Raw genomic sequence first — 20166 nt, 5'->3', positions numbered from 1 at the left:
AGAAATATTATCTTCTACTATTCACAGTTTTTACGTTTTTGTAGTTTGAAAATATGATGTATTGATGTGATAAGTTTTGGTTAGTCAATTTTGATTATGCCATTGTAGATATCTACATTGCTAACCTTATAAAATTCTTAAATGAATAATCATAAACTGATGTGACAACTTTTGGTTATAAATTTTTAATTATAGCATTGTGAATAACCGAAGAGTTGACTCTTTTCCAGCCTCTTCCACGTTTTTCATTTCATTTTTTTTTTGTCCTTTGTTCACACTCCAAGTATGAAGTGTAAGTATGTTGTGTCAAGTTTAAACCAAATGGTGGCATAGTTCCCCTCCTCTCTAAGGTCTTTTTTTTTTTGAACTAATAATAGGCCACATTTATTAATAGATCAGCATTTCGGCTTCCCAAATTTGGTGATTAAATGAACTGATCTTTGCAGTACTGTAATTTTCCCGAGCACATTTTAGACTGCCCAAAATTATCGACGATGTCCGATCAAGTCCCGAGACATGTCAATTTTCTCATCGACGCACACATTATAATAGTGAGGTTGAAGAAAAAAAAAGAAATAGATAAATAGATAAACAAGGAAATAAATAAGAAATGAAATTACATGAACAATATTAAATAAATAAGATAAAAAATTTAAGAAATTAAATTAAAAAAGAATTTAGTTAAAAGGGAAGGGTATTTCGAATAAATAAAAGAGAAAAAATATAAAAAAATATTCAATAAATAAAAGAGAAAAATATATATATAAAGAAAAAGAGAAAAATAAATGAATTAAATAAATAAGATAAAAAAATTAAGAAATTAAATAAAAATAAAATAGTACTAGTTAAAAGGGAAGGGTATTTCGGACTTTCAGCATTGAACCCATGGGGGTTGTGTCGGGGGTGGGAAAAGCAATTTATGGATATAAATGGGATTGACGGTAAAAATTTGTGGGATGGGAGGGACAAAAGTACAGTAGTGCTGTTTCCAGCTATGAGATTCTGTTTTGGTGGTGGTGGGTTGAATCACACGGTCAAAAATTAATTACATGCCCCCTGGCAGTAGATTGTTCCGCAATGCAGTTGGGACCATTCTCATTAGCTTCCTTTTTCAGGAGGAAAAGTGAACGGATTCGGGGTGCTTGCTGCCCCGCCGGGTGGGATCCGCTCCGGTTTTCATTTCGATTGATTAGAAACATTTATTTTATAGAGCCTATCGAGTAAAACAAATTTGCAAAATAATGGCTCGATCGAATATTATTAAGTGTCTGATATAAACACCTTTATTTTGAAAAGAATATATTCGAAACACCAGATCGAAAGAACCCATTATTTCCAAGTTATTCCGTTCATCGGAAGCGACCTTGCAGCGAGGAAGGAGAGAGGAAAAGAAAGAGGGAGAGAAAACAAGAACAAAGTGGAGAAAATTATCCGAACGGAAGCAAAACTACAAAAGGTTTGTCTGCCTTAACTTTAAAATTTCAGAATTAATCGATATACGAGTAAATTGGCCGGGACAATTTTTTTTTTTTTATGAAAACTGCCGGAACAATTATAGGCATGTGATTTAAACCCAGTGAAGTCATTTTTTGGAAGGATGAATGATCGCCAGCGATACGTTGCAAGAGTTGAATAGTCAATCGATATTGACTTCGCGGTTGCAGTGTCCCAAGGGCACAATAATCGCTCAGTAGACCAATATGACTGTCACGTAATAGTACTATCTTAGAGCAGAAGCAAGCCCCACACACTATATTTTAACTGGTCTTGTTATTGTCAATCCAGTATAAGCACATTAAAAGATAAGAAAAATTTATATTTATGTGTATTTTTTATACCCTTTAATACACATTCACACATTCATTATTGTCAACTCAATTGGCTGATTTTAAAATTTTCCTATTTTATCTACACAGACACTGAGACAATGCACTATCGAATTGTAGGGTGCGTCGTTGTGTTAATTAAAATTTTTGTCATCATGATCTGAATCGTTCAGTTTACACAGAGTATGCTTAGTGTATCATTTTGTATCAGACTGGATTGATAGGATATCATTAGCCCTAGTTAGACAACAGTAGATATAAAAAAAAATGTTCATTGTAATTATAAAAATGTTTTATATATATATATATATATATATATATACACACACATTTATATCACTGTCTGATTAACTTAGGCCGCGTTTCGGAACGCAAAATAAGTACTTATTTTTTAAGAAGATAATTTCAAGCTAAAAAACGATGAGTTTATTGAAATCTAAAAATATGCAATATGGATCTTGTTTGAAAGATTTCATTGAGATCTTTAATACGATGCAAAAAAAATTTAAAAGTTATTTTTTATTTACATTATTTTTGAGTTTGAAAATGTAAAATAAATACTTATTTTTTAAAAAGGTGTTCTGGAACGGGCTTTTAATTTTTGTCTCACGTATAATGTCCTACAATTTCTACGAACTGAACAGTTCCTATCACTGACGATAAAATATCGATCGGGCACACCGAGGTGCCCTATACCCGGGAGTGCATCGGAAGGGGTCGCTTGGTAGACCCGGTGATGATGACTTTTACCTTTTACTACAACTTGACTTTAGTGCTAGGGCATGTTCCTATTAAGTCCACCGACAATATTTTAAGGAACAAATACAATGTACCTATGTGGCTTTTATGTGTTAATTACTAGTAGCAGTTGATAGAAGTGGCCAAAATAGGACGTAGCTGGTGGGCATTTTCAACAACCTTGTTAGAAAATCTAGGGCACTTTAAATGTTTTGTCCCCTCTTGGGATTTGGGACAATATGCCTTCTTTAGACAATTTAAGAGGGATTATTCTAAAATCCGTCCAAATTGATAGGATAATAGGTAAAAAAATGCATTGATATCCGAAAGGTATATTTATATTTTTGAAAATGTATTAATATCAATGAAATATACATTGATATCTGAACTTATTTGAAAATGTGTGTATATTATTCTCCGTTTAGTGGGCGGAAATTAGCAAAACTGATTTAAGAGTACTAATTTTTTTTAAGAGTACTTTTAAAGCCTTGCATATTCGCATTCCGGATGGGATCCCAATGGTCTTTGCCTTTTGTGCCACCGATAATATTTTATTGGGTATTGTCAAATCTTCCGGGTCCAGTTTCTCTAAGGAGCAAATTACAGTATTCAATAATCAAAGAGTATCGCTACATGGTATTTCGATCATTTTACAATTACATGTTGATTATGGAGTTTATATATTTAATGGTGGATTTCACATAAATGCGTGGTTGTAAAATGGTTCGGAATACCACATGATTGTACTCTCAGACTATTGTATAATATCGCTTCTCGAAACTATTTTCAAAAGCATTCGGTCATAAAATGATAAAGGCACCGACGGTGCATAAACGGCACACGAAGTCCACTACGGATCCTGCACAGATAATTCGGGCTGTTCAATAATTTTTAAAATAATTTTTTGAGTGGCCCCGCAAAAGAATCAGCTCAATTCAATATGTATAAGTGATTGATCCAATCTTTTAATTTTTCATTCGGAATCAAGAATTTGGATGAGCATATGATCCCAATAATCTTGCTTTTTTGTGATACTAAAGATATATAGTAATTTATTGGGTATTTTCAAACCCTGCGGGTCCAGTTTCACTGAGCCATATTCAAAAGTTCAGTCATTAGTGAAATGAAAAGGGCGCAATTGGAGAAGTAAAAAAAGAGTTGAAATGAAAAGGGCAATAATGGGCAGTATAATTATAATACCCTATTTTGTCTTGCATGGGTGGCAATAATTTAGGGGCAAATGTAACGTGGTCGACATCATTCGAGATTAGTAAAGTAGGGTTTAGTGCATGTTACACTGCTGAGTTAATCCTGACATCAGATGATTCACATCGCACCAGTTACTAATAATAATCATTTTTCATTAATAATTTTGTAACTTTTTTGTATCAATTTTAAAACCTCGGTTGGTGCAAGTCTCACAATAAAAGTTCCACTAAAGAACGAAAAAATGAAATGCATTTATCGAAAAAGAGAGTGAGAAATGATTTGCAGTATTGACTGTTTATGCTCGTCCATGCATTAGCAATCATTCATTAGATTCTTTCAATGACATATTTATTAGGAAATGGTTTTCGCACTCTCTCTTTTTATGAATAAATGAGGAAAAATTAGAATTATATATTAATAAGGAAAATGATATTGGCGCTTCAAAAATTAATGGAGGCACTCCAACGAACAAAGAAAAGTGGCTTTGGGATTAGACTGATTTTAAAGTGTCTGCATCAATTTTTGAAATGCTAATATTATTTTCCTATTAATAATTTCACAAGTCACCATCCTGAGATTTACATATATATCCTGCTGGCTCTGTGCAGAGAATATAAGTCACTCATGTTTGTATTCTCTCCCGGCCCTTCAACTTCAATCAACTTCTTTCAAAAACATGACAATTAAGGCCTCGTTTGGGTCTTTCAATTCTAGTAATCTGAGATTTTTTTACAGTTAAAGAAATATATTACAATTCAATCGTTGTCTTTCAGTTTTAATAATTAATGCAATCCTTGTACTTGAATATGAGAAATGATCCTCTCATGTAAGGGGGAAAAAACCTCATTGCGGCTTCATTTAGTGATGCACGCCGGTCATTTTGCAAGTATCAAAATCTATCGGTCGTTGCCGAGCAAAATAATAAAAAAAAATCTGTCTGTCGTCACTGCAAAAAGTTAATCGAACGGTCTTGACATCACATCACACTAGTTACTAATAATAATCATTTTTCATAAATAATTTTGTAACTTTTTTTTTATCAATTTTAAAACCTCAGTTAGTACAAGTCACAATAGAAGTTGAGAATAAATTCTCCACACCGCCAGTGTAAACATCTGTTTCATCCAAATCTATAATACAAATAGCGACGGTGTGGTGGCCCACATATTTGTCCTCCATAAATCTTAACCGTTTGATTTAACACACATTTTCTGCATAAATCATGGCCGTTGAGTTGCTCAATATGGTCAATGTTTTTTGGTTATGAACGAATATTTGATAATGATTGAGTGGACATTATATTTAGTTATGGACTATAAAGACTTGATTGGGTGAACAATATAATGACTGATTTATAAGGGAAGAATTTTGATAATGAAATTAAAGTTGATTGACATTATATAATGGAGGTAATGAAATTGCCGTTGATTGGGTTGGAAATTTGGTAATGAAAATTGCCGTTGATTGACATGCTATAATGGAGGTAATGAAATTGCCGTTGATTGGGTAGGAAAATACAATGCTGGAAATTCTTTTTTTACCATTTTGGCTCTCTTTTGCGAATACGCTATGTTCTTATGTGTTCTTTTTTAATATCTCCTCCAGGCACGCATTTTGTTTGGAAAATCCAAGACTATCGGATTTATGCATTGTAACCTTGGTTGATTATACTTTCATGTCTTTTATTTCAGACTTGCTAATTTGAAGAGATTTATCATGGATGACATTATGAATTCTGTCCATGTAAGTCCCTTTTTAATCTTTTAGATAGGCATCTTTATGATCTCCAACCCATGTGCTCCCTCCGAATAGGTTACTAATTCTTCGAAATAGGACAGTTTGTGATATCTTGAGCCAAACTACAATAAATCCTTCATTTCTCTTTTTTTTGCATGTTTTTTTTTCTTTACAATTTTCTTGCATCTTTTTATACTATTTAAATTTCAGTTGCGTCGAGCACGGAACGTGAGTATTGTTATCCGTGATGGACCCTCAAATGACATACGTGTGGTGAAGGTAAACTCACCGAACAACTCTATTCCTATTCTTCTTACATATGTGTTCACCTCATTGAGTAACTTTATTCCTATTCTCCTTATATATTTTTATCTTTCTAAAAGAAAAACCTAGAGGAAAGTGCAAGGGAAAAGAGGAGGTGACATCCACAGACAGGGGAAAAGAAAATGCCATTCAAGCGGTATGATTCTTCGAACACTTTGTTTTTTTTTTTTTTTTTTTTTTTAAATCTATGTTGTTTGAATAATGATCACACATCAATAATTTAAACCATGACCATGTTCTCTTCTACAAATTTCTATAATCGTTTACCATGATTTGTTGCCTCTACTCTACTTCTAGCTTTGTGATATGCTAATCAAATAAGTTGAGCCAATACTAAGTCCTTATAAAACTAAAGCAACATATGAAAACGAAAAGGAAAATAAACATGATAACTTTTCTGCAAAACAACTTCGGCAAAAGTTGACTATGATGTTCTAAAAGAAATAATCACACATGCCAATGTTATACAGATATGAAATGAAACACCGTATGTTTTTTTGATAGGTTGCATTGGCTAACCAGTAACCAGTAATAGATACCGAGTTGGTTAGAGCTTGAAACTTAGAAAGTTTTATAACTTTGTTATCAATGATTCAAGAGAAGTGGAATTACATTTTTATAGTGGATGATTTTGAATCAAACTGAGGTCTCTATTTAGCGAGTACCATGTAAAAACCAGTATGTCATGGTTTGCCGTTGTTTACTTCATTTTTTGACAGGTTGTATGACATTAAATTTTCTTGCTAGATGATTGAAATGGTATATGAACTGAATTAAGCACCATCGGGTTTTTTATTTTTTTTGACAGGTTGCATCGGCATAGAAAATCTACAACTTTGTTATCAATGTTTTAGTAGAAGTGGAATTATATTTTTATATTCAATTGAAAGGCTGATTATGTTTAACCTTTTCTTGATTTTAGAAAACTTGATGAATAAAAGCTAGATGCTGCTATATTATCATTAAGTTTAAAGTGGATTTTGTGATTACAGTTGGTTTTGCCAGTTATGATCCGTAATTTGTGGTGTGGTCGAATTGGTTGTAAATTTAAATGGCTGGCGATAAGTGCCTTCAGGTACAGGCGCTACAACTATTAATTTGTTAGTTTGTTTATGTGCTAATTCAAGTTAACCGGTGAATATACTTGAGCTATTGCTTTTTGTTTGCGTAGTATGAATTTTGCGAATGGGGCCTTGGCCTTCAAAATTGAATATGAGTTGAATACCGATTTGAAGGCACGGACAATTCCTAGTCAATTACATTGCGCCATGTTACAAAACAGTGGTCCCAATCAATAAAACATGACAATGTGGCGCAATATAATTAATTGGGAGGAAACAAATGTTTACACCGGCGGTGTAAAGAATTTTAATTCCACCAAAGAACAAAAGAAGAAATGCATTTATCAAAAAAGAGATTGAGAAATGATTTGCCGTATTGGTTGTTTATGCGTGTCCATACAATAGCAATCGTTCATTAGATTCTTTCAATAACACATCTATTACAAAATGGTTTCCACACTCTCTCTTCTTACAAACGAGGAAAAACCAGAATCATATATTAATAGTGTAATACCAAAGTGAAATAAGCAAACAACAATACAACTTGCAAAGTTATAGCTAAGGATCTGCCCAATCCTTTGCCACACCCACTTCTTGTCTTTCAGCGTAAAAATCACATATAAAAGTTTCACTAAAGAACAAAAAATCGAATGCATTTATCAAAAAAGAGAGTATGAAAATCATTACCCTATTTATTTTGTTTTTGTTTTTTCAATATTATATACATCAGCGTGGGTTAATAAAAAGTTAGACCGTTCACAATGGATTTCATAGGCTACCCATATTCCCGAATTCCAAATGCCCACGACGAGGCTCGATCTCTGGCCTTCCACACGGGGAAGACCAGGAAATGCCATTTGAGCTAGAGCACACTGACCCTATATATTTTTGGTTGACTTGTTGTATTATGGGGGAGTAATGGAGCATTGATAGGGACATGCTCTATTATGTCCAAGGCTTGTATAGTAATTAATGATGTTGGTCATGTGATTTTAGGTAGGATGGTCTTTGTATACTATGATTGAGTTGGTGTCGGAGTCATTGTAGTACTACTATATATATATATATAGTATAATTCGATGAAAATACTGTTAAAGCAAGAGGCTTGTACAGTTTTAAAATCAAGTGATCAAATACACAAGGAATCCTGGTAGGGCTCAAATGAGTTGTGTTGTAGGACAGAATCGTTTTCGGCTGGCTGGTGGTGGTGGGTGGGGATACCATCTCCACCTTATCCTGGCTTAGATCCCGTTCCGCTTTCTTTTAAAATCTTCTTTTTCAAAAAGAAGGTAATTTCAAATTCAAATATAACAAGAATAAAAAATGAATTTTCAATTTTTTTTTTGCACCATTTAAAAGATCTCAATGAGATCTATCAAACAAGATCCATATTGGTAGGAAAATTATTTGCGTAAATATATAATTTTTAACTTTGTAATTACCTTATTTTTCTTAAAGTTATTTTTCTTAGAAACCGGAACGGCACCTTAGTTTTGAGTTTTTGAAGGCTCAAAGCGAGGTTTGAAAATGGGACCTCTTGTATTTGTCTATATATATTTGTTTTTCGACATAAGATGCAAAATCTCATTGTGGTTCAATGGCACAACGATTATTACCTCTGGTGCCTGATGTCGCGAATTCAATTCGGTACTTTCATTTTGGAACAAGTTTTTTCGAACAAAGTTCAAATCCGTCAGCCCAAAAAAGTTTATTAAGCAAGTCTCGAACGCATGACCTTGTGGATTAAATGAGCGTATCTTAACACCGTACCACAGTAGCCTATTAGCTAGATGCTCGACATATTTAATATTTCATATCTCTTTCATATACTCCGCCATTTGGAAACTTTGTAATTCTTGGTGGGCCTATGTCCAAAGCCGGTCCTGGACTCATCTAGCCACTTTCTTTCATCACCGGCCGCAGTGGCATCAGATCTGGGCCGTCTGGCAATAACATCGTCGACCCGAGTGATGGAACGAGGGCGCTAAATAAGACCTCTTTTTTGTTGTTTTTTTCTCTCCCCTCACAGTGTAGACTGTATCCTTCCCTTTTATAGTTAGGACTTTTGCATACCGGGGCGTGTTGTGCGCACGGTGCTGTGCACATCCAAACCGTTGATCTCTGCAATCAACGGTTTGGATTGCACGGTGCTATCCGTAATCTCAACCGTCCAACCGTTCGGCAATCCAGACCATTGATCTCGGCAATCAACGGTCTGGATGTTCACAACACGATCCTCCAATCCATTGAGAGTTGTAGATTCCATTTATGCTTTACTTACTTTGATTTTAGCAGACCCTAAAAAAGAAACAATAGGTACATCGAGTCCGTGAACAGCCATGAACAGCCACTGTAAAAATTTCATATCCCATTTTAGGGGGTTCGTACTCTCACCCTAGAATTTCACCCATCTCCAACTCAATTTCCGGTGTGCTATGCCAGTGTGTGATAGCGGTTGTTGCTCCTTCCATTATATTGTGACTAAATCTTGCCAGTGGTATTGGACTTCCTGAAACAAGTTTCTGATGGGAAAAAAAATTTGATATCTAGTTCGGTCGTAGAACCGGAAAACTAATCGAAGCAAAAGCCTTGGATACCCTCATTGAAAAAAAGAAAAGAAAAAAAGGGGGCTAACGGGAGTTCCATCATTAGTTGCAACAGAAGGAAGTCCGAAAAAGTCTAAAAAACAAGAGGGCAAAAGAAAGAGTACAGAACGATCATGAGAGTGCTTTTTCTGTGCCATATGTTGGAGATGTTATTGCTATGTAGTCACATGGAAAATGTTCTCATTTAGTATGAGACAAATCCAGCACCCAACCGAGGCAGCAGGAGAAGCTGGAAGCATGCGCCCGAAGCGAAATTCATCTTAAAGTAATATACATTGTATTCTTATTCAAAACGAAATCATATACCGTTTACACATGGTTTACATTTCGATAGGTACATTTACAATTTTTGTCGTCATCGATGTACAAACCCTTGGCCCAAACCACATGGGCAACTGGGCTAGCAATATTTTTCTTTGATTCTATATCCTTTGTCACCACATCCTTCATTTGGACTAGTATCAGGTCAGGTGGGTTGTTTCCCCAGAATCAGCTCATGCCAAACAACAAAATACTGGAACAAAATCAACATTATATACTTCCAAAGTTTGGCAAGGTGGTAGGGCCTAACCTAACAAGAGGTAATCAAAAGCACAATAATGGGTACAAAAAGTTGCAAGTATATACAAACAAAACTGAAGAGTAATTGAAAATTTGGAGCAATGCGTAAATTATTGGACCGATAGTCTCACTGCATTAAGCCTAAACAAAAAATGTCATCTCGGATATAGTGTGACATTACCCAACTGATAAATTCCCTCGAGTTGTAGTTGAGTACTATTAGCAAATACAAACATCAAAAGGAAAGCTATAACCCCCATTATATTAGAATCTATTTGTGTTTACAAACTCCCACTCTCGGTTCCAATTCCTGAGAACTCAAACTAAATAAATACACAACACCAAACCTTAGAAAGGCTTCCCTTTCTAGTACAATGGAGACATGTTGGTGTTAACTCTAGGACAGAAGGGAAAAATACCTACCCTTACCTACCACCTCCATTTATCCTAGCTACAAGCAGATTACAACTGATTATGAGAAATCAAATCCTAAGAAGTCACAATAATGGCAACCACTCAATGAACAAGTGCTGAGATATTGAGCATGCTGATAAAACTAAGAAAAAGGAACAAAGTTTTGCATGTTACTGCAAATTATATCAGGGCCTCAGTTATGATACAAAGAAGTAGTTCAGTTTCAATTTATATGCACCTTCGGTTCATTATATCTTTGACAGGTGAATTCACCTTCTTGATGAACTTTAGTTAGTGCAGCGTCCTGAATTGAAGAAAAGCAAAGGATAGAAAAGTCAAGTAATCAGATCATGATCAGGTTGAAATACTACTTCCGAAAATAATAAAGATGAAAACAGGAGGTAAAGATAAGAAATTTGGTACCTCGAGAAATTTCACAACAGTAAGCAAGGACCCTCCAAATTTTCAACGTGACATTTGAACAAAGTAAAAATAAAAAATTGACTACATGCCATCTATCAGCCTGCTACCCTAATGGTGCCTGTCTCTTCAATCTTTGCGCTCTTACGCTGCATAATTTAGAAGCCAAACAGAAGATGGACATGAGAGGCGTGGAAAAAACTAAAAGTATGGCTTTTCCATGAGCAAAAAATGCAACTTTTACGCAAACAAAAAGACACAAACGTATGGCTGCACACACACATCAAAGTGTGAACACATGCCGGTAAATGCCTTGACGGAAGCATACATTTAATGCACATAATTGCAACAAGAATTAGGAATAGGAGCAATTCACCTTTAAACAGAAACTCAACCACTCATACAACTTAATCACTTCCATTATTCCATATGATTTTTTTACACATGTACATGCAATTTACAAATACAAGCTCATATGTAAAAACGCCTATGTACATACATTTACCTATAGTTGCATAAATTAACAGATAAATGCAACTGCAAACATATACATGCTCTCTTACATTGTATATGACCCTATATACCAAAGCTCAGAATTCTGCAGTGGTGGCAACCAACGTCATCAGTTCGAGCAATATGCCCCCTATATGCAAGTATGTGAGCATAACACCCAACATACTCATGCATGTATACAAAAACATATTAAACATGAGTCCGATTTTGTTCACCCTCGCCAAATGAGGGTGAACATTACCCTCATTTTTATTGGTTCATTCAAACTTTTAATCATGGTTCACCATAATTTTCTATGAGTGAACCAATGTGTTTTCACTCCTGCAAGGTATTGTTTCCAAATAAGTGGTTTTGTATCATTACCATAATTTTGGGGCCTTTAATGCTAACTATGGTTAAATCTGGTCAGCCCTACAAGTTAGAATGAACCAATAAAAATGAGCGTAATGTTCACCCTAATTTGGTGAGGGTGAACAAAATCAGACTCATTAGGCATGCAGTCAAACTGCGCTTATCATCTCTGAAAATTATCCCATAGACAATAGACCAGCAGCAGAACAAACATCACCAGGTCTACCAAGGAAACAGATTCTCCAAACTAGGCCTTATGTCCCAATCTATTGGGGTAGGTAGGCCGCCGAAAAACTGATTCCAATGACAATTCTTTCTCCAAAAGATAGATTAATATGAATTTAAGATTCTTAAACTGACGGCAAAAAGGACAGAAATCAAATTCTTACTAGTAGCAATACTTTGGAGAAAACGTCCAAAACTAATTGAAGGGATTCGCTGCGTACACGTTACCTTACTTTTCTTGTGACTGTGAATGTCATTAAGATCTTCGTCTCCGTCATGCTTCCTTTTCTGAAATTAGAGAATGAGACAATAAGACGCGTGCATCCACTGAAAGAATTAATTCGGAGAAAGGAAAAAAGTAAAAAACTTTCTTTGGCTAAAGAACTCCGATCAAGGCTATTGTTGAACTGAAACTTATCAGACTTATTCCTTTCCTTCTCTGCAGCCAAGTTCAACAGTTAAAAGAATAGTTCTTTCAGAGCTTATTCTCGATATGCCATCTTTTCTGGCACAAGACAGCTAAAATTCAAATCCTAGAAAGTTCAAACCACGAGTGACACAGCCGTTCCACAAGCCAATCCAGGACAACCACAATGGTACTGTACAACTTTAAAATTTCGGCATGGAAGACAAAACAGCTGTATCCAAAACTGAGAACCCGACCTTCTCATGGTGTTTCTTTGAGGGCTCAGCACCAGAATCGTGATGCCCACTTTTATCTTTCTTTTTCTCCTTGTCCTTTTCCTTACTTCGATCCTTATGACGGTGCCTGTGCTTCTTATGTTCTTTATCCTTCTCTCGGTCTTTGTCCTTGTGCTTTTTATGCTTCCTCTCCTTGTCTTTGGACTCACTTTTAGATTTTCCAGCACTAGTAGGAATCCCCTTCTCTGCCTATAGAACACAACACAAAAATGGGTAATACTTCTACACAAGTTGAAATGAAGTACAGTAGATACGCAGCAAAAAAGTAAGACACCCCTTCCGGAACCCCTCGATTTTGAATCCAAAGCCCAAAGTCTAGGGATTTACAGGAGGAAGATCAATCGGAGTAGTTTCCCTCAGTTGAAAGGCTTCTCTGAGGACATCTAGGTCAAAGGGCTGAATCCGAGCATTTGCCCCTCTTGAATAGGATGTATCCTGAATGAGTTGGTCCAGTTGCATCCCTTCCCCTTTCCTGATTTCAGTGTCTCCCACCACATTGTGAAGGTAGTGGGTATCTGAAATAGACAAGGGAAGTGACCTCTTGCAGAAGAAATCGTGGTGGGGCAACAACTTATAGTGACTTATAAGATCTACTGCACCAGTAAGTTCTCTTGGCCCTGATATTCAGACAAGACAAAGTAAATTAAATATAGGCCAATGGTGATACAAAGAGAGAAATTGTGACTGATGACAACAAATCAGTTGGTCGAAAAACTAATCCCAGAGCATCAAAGTCCATGTCAATGGGGGAAAAAGGAGGTATGACATGACACAGTAGCCTGCTGTAATTTATCTATACTAAAAGCACGAAGGTGTTTCTACTTTTCTTGTTCCACAAATGGCCCCGCAAATTCAGATGATTACCATGTCCCACTCAATGAATGCCTCTCAAACAACACAAACCCCTCCTAAGTCCTACCTGTTACCATTCTCCAAAACTACCCCCTCTCTCTTCCAACAAGGCAAACTCCAATTCCATGAAACTGATTCCTTTATTATACAAAAAAATGGTCCAAAAACCATTCCGTGCATCTTCATTGTGAACCACACCATTTGCTTGGCCTCAAAACCATAACTACTTCTCTATCTCAGCTCATCTCTTTCCTTGTCAAAACAGTTCAACAGCACTCCTATTGGTGGCATATTTACATTATAACTCCCCCCCCCCCCCCCCCCCCAAAACCCAAACTACCGGAACACTGTTCCATGCAATTGACTAAAAGATTTTTGTGACGCACCGTTACATACATTAGTCATACTAGATTTTTTTTCTTTGCTGTTATGAATATAATACATGTATGTTATCCTAATGAACCGATAATGGTCCTTTTGTTTACGGAAAGGTGCAGGGAAGACTTCTGCAAATAAAAACAAAGTGCAATTTCCTTTGGTTATTCTGCAGACTTTTTTTAGAATGATGTATTCTTCCCTGGGTTATTCTGCAGACATTTTTTTAGTCTTTTTCTGCATCAATCCAGTAAAATAACCACAAACACAAAAAGCAGTCCAAATCTGACATCTCAGCTCTTTGCTTGGCAATCATGACACGTGCACAAGACATGTGTGACTATATATGTCATATATAAGTTCCGTCATTTAAACATTATCGTTTAGAATTTTGGTGAATGGACATCCAAAACTCCGACACTATTATGCCGTTTTTGAAATTTTACACTTCACTTTGACATTTGAATTGCATGAGATTTGATTTTTCGCTGGAATTTGAATTTGAATAGAACTGCAAACCCAGTTTTAATTTGTTTCTACTAGTTTCTTTTGATATTTATATTTCAAGGATTTGTCCCAATAAAAAATTACAAAGAATATATGCCATGTCTGAAGGATTTTGATGGATCTACAACAAAAGAAAGGGCCTGAAGAACTACTAGGGCATACAAAATAAAAGGCCGAGTAGCTTTATAATTGACAATCTACAACCCTTTCGGAAGTTTCCCCATCACTTTGAAAATCCTTTATCAAATATATTCCCAATCATAGAAACCCAATATACTGTAGATTCCTTTTCCCATCCGACCATTTAAATGGTAGATTTGAAATATTTATGTTTGCAACTTCAGAACAGGGCAATGCTTTATGTCAATGACTCAATGGTATATTTGAAATTCTTTGTCAACATAATGGAAAATTGTTTATGTTATTGAATTCCCAAATTAGTACTATCTGTTTTATCTATGATTTATCACCACCAAGAGGGGACTGATGTTGCACAGAGGAAATGTTCATGTAAGAGCAATTTGTTTATCAGGGATGCATAATCTCAAAATTATTTCATAATGAGAGTTCTAGATGTACTCTAGCTAATAAAGCTATTACTGCGTCCAACGATTGCTGACTATGAACCCTGTTTCACTTTTAAAAAAATGGATTTATGATTGCAGCCACAAAACCCACCAAGAGAATCAATGGACAAGATTTAGATCCCATCACCAAAACAGAGATATTTTAATAGGCATAGCTCATGCCATGCAGATCTGATCGATTCATATAAAATCGGTACCGTTGAAACGATAGCATTAGCGTCAACACCTATACTATGAAACCAATGTTTGGCATTCTTATATGCACTTAACACAAGAAAAAATAGAACTTTGGACGAAAAGGTTGAATTATGGGAATGAATGTGGGATTTGAATAAATAGATAGAAATACGGATTTGTATTTAGAGATAAGATGAACAGTACCATTGTTTAGGACCACCTTTTTATTGAAAATAATCTCTAGTCACTGGTTTAAAGTCTTGAATAGGAGATGTTGGAACACCAACAAGTGCATGCCATGTGCAACGCACGTGGCAGATCACTAGAGTAAGAAAAACATATCAGGACCTTAGGTCCTTAACAGATACCTTGAAGCATATTAAACAGACTTCAGTGCATTTGAATGGTACTTTCAAGAATCAAAAAAATAGATGTATAACTAAATAAAGTGGAAAACAAAAGAGTTACAGACTTGGACAAGGAAATTCACCTTTTCCAAACTTCTTGCCTTCAGGATCCATGAATCAATGTCTGATGAAGGGTTGGACCATTATTGCCTGCAGTTTTGATGACACAAAAGTGGGGGAAATGAGTTTTAAACTTACAATAACAATCAAGCCCCCCAAAACAACTTGTAATAACAACCACGCCACAAGATGTGGGCTTAAGTTCTTTTGACTACACACATACACATTATTGCCTGAAGTTTTGATGACACAAAAGCGGGGGAAATGAGTTTTAAATTTCGAATAACAATCAAGCCCCCCAAAACAACTTGTAATAACAACCACGTCACAATATGTGCGCTTGAAGTTCTTTTGACTACTGTCACTACACAAATACACGTCGTTTAGACGTTTCATTGTCTGTTTCTAACAAAGGTCTATAGTGCAGTACAATCAACAGGCATCACATTATGACAGGTCCCTTCTTTCTTCGTCCTACACCTGTACAACCACTGTCTCAAACTTGAGAGGCCTCAAGTTTCATTGGTCTCCCAAGCTCAGTCTATAAACCAAGATACCGAATACCTGGTATATATGGCAACTTTGCCCTCTTTATAGAACCTTCTTTCAGTTACCCTACATTTTCTCTAGCATTGCAAAGTATTCACCTTATCTCCGCAAAGTATACCCTCCAACTCATTCCAATTCCTCCATAACACTTATTCAGACCCTTGTCAATATTGCATGTGCAGTACACTAATATTTGACCAAAAGGGGCAAAAATGCAATGGATTGGTGATTGGTTTCAATCGAAGCACCACCTTTAATTTTTAGAAATTTAAGTTCTATTGCTATAAGAATTAAGACATTGGCACACTAGCCTAGATAACCTCCCTGATAAATGCATTATGTACAAACAGTACAACGGTTAGTAATGATTTGTCAACAAACACATCAAAATCATTGTTTCCTAGGCATTTTAGAGGCAACTGCAAATGTTAAGAAATAAGCCTGTACAAAACCTCGAAACAATGTCAAAATTACTTTATGAAATTGGGTACTAGGACAAGCCTGTTTCTTAGTAAAAGAGGTGTAAGCTTGCTATACTAACTCTTGGACCAGTAGGTTCTTTTGTTTTAAAGACGGCTGGTGGAGCACTTAAAGGGGGTTCATCCTAACTTTTAGACTCTGTAATTCGATCAAATGCAACAAAAGTACAAAACACACTAGTATTTCTAAAAAAGGAAGAAGAAGAAGTATAAGGAAGTAATTGTTGGAACTCTAGCAATCAAAAATTACTAAACAAGAAATCCAGCTAGCGTATTCCACTTATACTGATTGAATATAGCCGAAATTTTTTTTGGGTTCCTATATTAATTTATTACTCAACTAAATTTACATTTTTCATATCTCTGTAGTGCCAATCCACCACAAGTCCCTTTTATACTGTCAGAACAAATCTAGACAGTCCTCGAGACAATAAAATCCATAGCATATTGAAATCAACTTTCTTGAAGGCCAATCACGCACTTGGTGACAATTGAATCAACAATCGCCTTTACCAAACCAAACCAAACAGAGCCTTATGTCCCAATCAATTGGGATCGGCTACATGAATCCTTTTTCCCCATTGAGCTCTATCAAGGACCACTTGTTCATTCAAACCTATTAGACTCATATCTTTGCGCACAACAACATCTAATGTCAATTTAGCTCTTCCCCTCCCCATAGCGTTACTACCCAAAGCTATCTTATCCGCTCTTTTAACTACTACATATCCAGGTCTACAGTAGACATGCCCAAACCACCTTAACCTATTTTCTCTCAACTTCTCCTCTATAGGTGTTACGCCTACCATCTTATTTCACGAACCGTTTCATTTCTAATCCTGTCTCATCCAGTCTTACCACACATCCACCTCAACATTCTCATTTCCGCTACACTCATCTTGCACACCTGTTGTTTCTTAATAAGCCAACATTCTGTCCTATAAAGCATCGCTAGTATCAAGCTATGCCAGTTCTATAGAATTTTCCCTTCAATTTTGTGGGTACCCTCATGTCACATAGTACACCCGTAACGCTCATCCACTTGAGCCACCCCACTTGGATCCTATAAGTCACATCATCGGCAATCTCTCCATTTTTACAAATAATTGAGGCTAAATACTTAAAATGGTCACTCTTTGGTATCTCCTGGATTTGCATCACCACTCTTCCTTCATGCACACTGCTGATACTACTAAACTTGCACACAATATACTTTGTTTTGCTCCTACTTATCCGAAAACCCTTTGACTCTAATGCTTCCCTCCAAACTTCTAATTTCGCAATAACACCTCTTGTGGTTTCATCCACTAGGATAATATCATCTGCAAACATCATACACCATAGGATATCATCTGAAACTGTCTAGTCAACTCATCCATAACTAAGGCAAAGAGGTACGGGCATAAGGCTGACCCTTGATGCAATCCTACTATGATTAGAAATTCACTCGTTTTCCCTACTGGTGATCGAATGGTAGTGACGACACCTTCATACATGTTTCTAATCACCTCAATATACCCTTTGGTCACTTCCTTTCTCTCCAAAACCCACCATATGATTGTCTCTAATCAACAATCGCCTTCAAGCAATGAAATCTCTTTTGTTTACTAGCATATCACATAACCACCATTCTGCTTCACCTAGGCCTAATTGTCACACTACATATACCCAAACCCATTAACACAACCGTAACCATATACTTTCGACTCGGTTATCCGAACACCTGACCTAAACAACTCGACATCTCCAAATTGAAAAATAAACACTCCAACCACATTCACACACTAACAAGATTCATCTCCTAGACGCGTACCCAGTTCAATTCAATTCAAACTAAGTACATTCCTACTGCGTATGGCACTGGTAGGTTAAGCTTTACCTGATCGGAGTGAGAGATCCACAGCGTGAATTTGGTAGAGAGAGGAACTCGCCTCTTTCCTCGTCAATTGTGATTCGTTCGATTCAAATCGCGGAATCGAGTGGGGAAGGGGCTTAGGGCTTTTGCTGGGAGGGCTTTCGTCGTCTTCGAACTGAAACAAACCCTAACTATCGTTTTGATAGTTGAAATTGGTTTTAGAGATGCAACTGACCCTTTTTCCTCGTTGCGTTGTGGTGTGCTGTTTTATACGGGAAAATAAACGATATTTTATTGTTGTCACGGTGGTGGTCACTTTAGTTTTGTAGTTTTGCACTTTGGTACCCAAAAAATTTGATCTCACGAACCTCGCGATATTGCTAACATGTAATATATTAAATTCTATTTTATATATGAGCATAACACCTAACACCTAAAAACTTGTGGTCTATAATAGTGGAGTCTCTTTTGATAGTCTTCTTCTTCAAGAAATCAACTATGCCATTTTTTGGAACTTGCATTATCAATTGTAATTGTTAATAATTTTTCAATCCCTCATTCTACAAAACATTGTTTTACCATTTTACCAAGTGTCTCGCCCTTCTGATTTGGAACTAAATAAAAGTTAAAGAAATTTTTTTTGAAGCTTCCAATCAGAATCAATGAAGTGGGACGTAAGACACATATACGTGAGATTTTTGAAGAGAATTCCAATTTTTGAAGAAAAGTCCAAGCGTCTGTGGTAAGGCAAATTTGTTGGTCTTTAAGTGCTTTCGTCAAATCTTTCTTCCCATGTTGGCACAATTTGATACAATCTTTTGCAACCATTAATCTACGAGATTATACCACCTTGGTTGCACCACGTGCATGAAATGTTTAAAACGTTGACCCTTAACAAAACTAAAAGGCAGTTCATCAAGAATAATCATTTCTGCCAAGGTCTTTCTACACATGCCTCCACACTTAAGCTAACGGCAACAAGTTTTGGAACCGTGTCTCCTCCACTCACAGATTTAAACCCTAGGATTTTTTGCTTCTTAACTTTGTTCTTCTCAATATTGAACTCGCTCTACTCATAAATTTTACCTAAGGAGTTAATATGGGTTTTCATTAAAGATGTCCCATTAGAATTGGTATTACAACAATATTCTTGGCTACAATGTTTACAAGCCGCCTTTGGCTTAGTATCACCCATTTTCTTTTCGCATTTTCCAAAATAATCCCACACCATAGACCGAATATTTCTATTAATTAGTAGCTTAGTATATACACTGAAGGTTTATTCAAGTGGTCCTAAAATGCGTAGTTTAGTTTGTTTCATTTTTTTGGCTTTCATGTTTTGCATGATAAAAAAGGTTGGGAGTTGGAGAACAATACATGGAAATAGTAGAGTACAAGGATATGATGACAAAACTATCAACATTTTGTTTGTTTCGAGTTAAGTCATTGGGTGCTTTAATAATAGACCAAAGTGGTTGAAGAACTAATGCACAAGACACTCGAAGCATCGACACCATATTTTGTTTTCATCACAGCCACAAGTGGAGAGAAATTAAGTTGTAGAAGCACCCAATGATTTTATTTACGTACACTCAGTATTTGTCTCCAATTCTCCAACTGTAACATCAAAT

General features: G+C 36.0%; 1 protein-coding gene across 3 annotated transcripts; it reads right to left on the bottom strand.

Annotated features, from left to right (window-relative positions):
- Positions 1-10304: 10304 nt before the first annotated feature.
- Positions 10305-18785, bottom strand: LOC131319453 (mediator of RNA polymerase II transcription subunit 19a). 3 transcript variants are annotated; one of them, XR_009197972.1, is made up of 7 exons: positions 18560-18781; positions 15676-15742; positions 13015-13304; positions 12649-12876; positions 12214-12273; positions 10900-11045; positions 10305-10780 (listed from the first exon to the last, which is right to left on the bottom strand). XR_009197972.1 is itself a non-coding variant. In XM_058349696.1 (6 exons), the coding sequence occupies exons 2-6, from the start codon at positions 15704-15706 to the stop codon at positions 10995-10997; spliced, it is 660 nt and encodes a 219-aa protein (XP_058205679.1). In that variant the 5' UTR covers positions 15707-15742; positions 18560-18781; the 3' UTR covers positions 10819-10994. The 3 variants fall into 3 exon arrangements, 2 of the variants coding, with proteins under 2 accessions (XP_058205679.1, XP_058205686.1); XM_058349696.1 differs by lacking the exon at positions 10305-10780 and having other exon boundaries at positions 10819-11045; XM_058349703.1 differs by lacking the exons at positions 10305-10780; positions 10900-11045 and having other exon boundaries at positions 12219-12424; positions 18560-18785.
- Positions 18786-20166: the final 1381 nt, after the last annotated feature.

The sequence above is a fragment of the Rhododendron vialii genome, chromosome 1a (assembly GCF_030253575.1).
Source record: "Rhododendron vialii isolate Sample 1 chromosome 1a, ASM3025357v1".
Taxonomy (NCBI): Eukaryota; Viridiplantae; Streptophyta; class Magnoliopsida; order Ericales; family Ericaceae; genus Rhododendron; species Rhododendron vialii.
The sequence above is the reverse complement of the archived record's forward strand: the minus strand, read 5'-3'. Positions and strand labels throughout refer to the sequence as shown.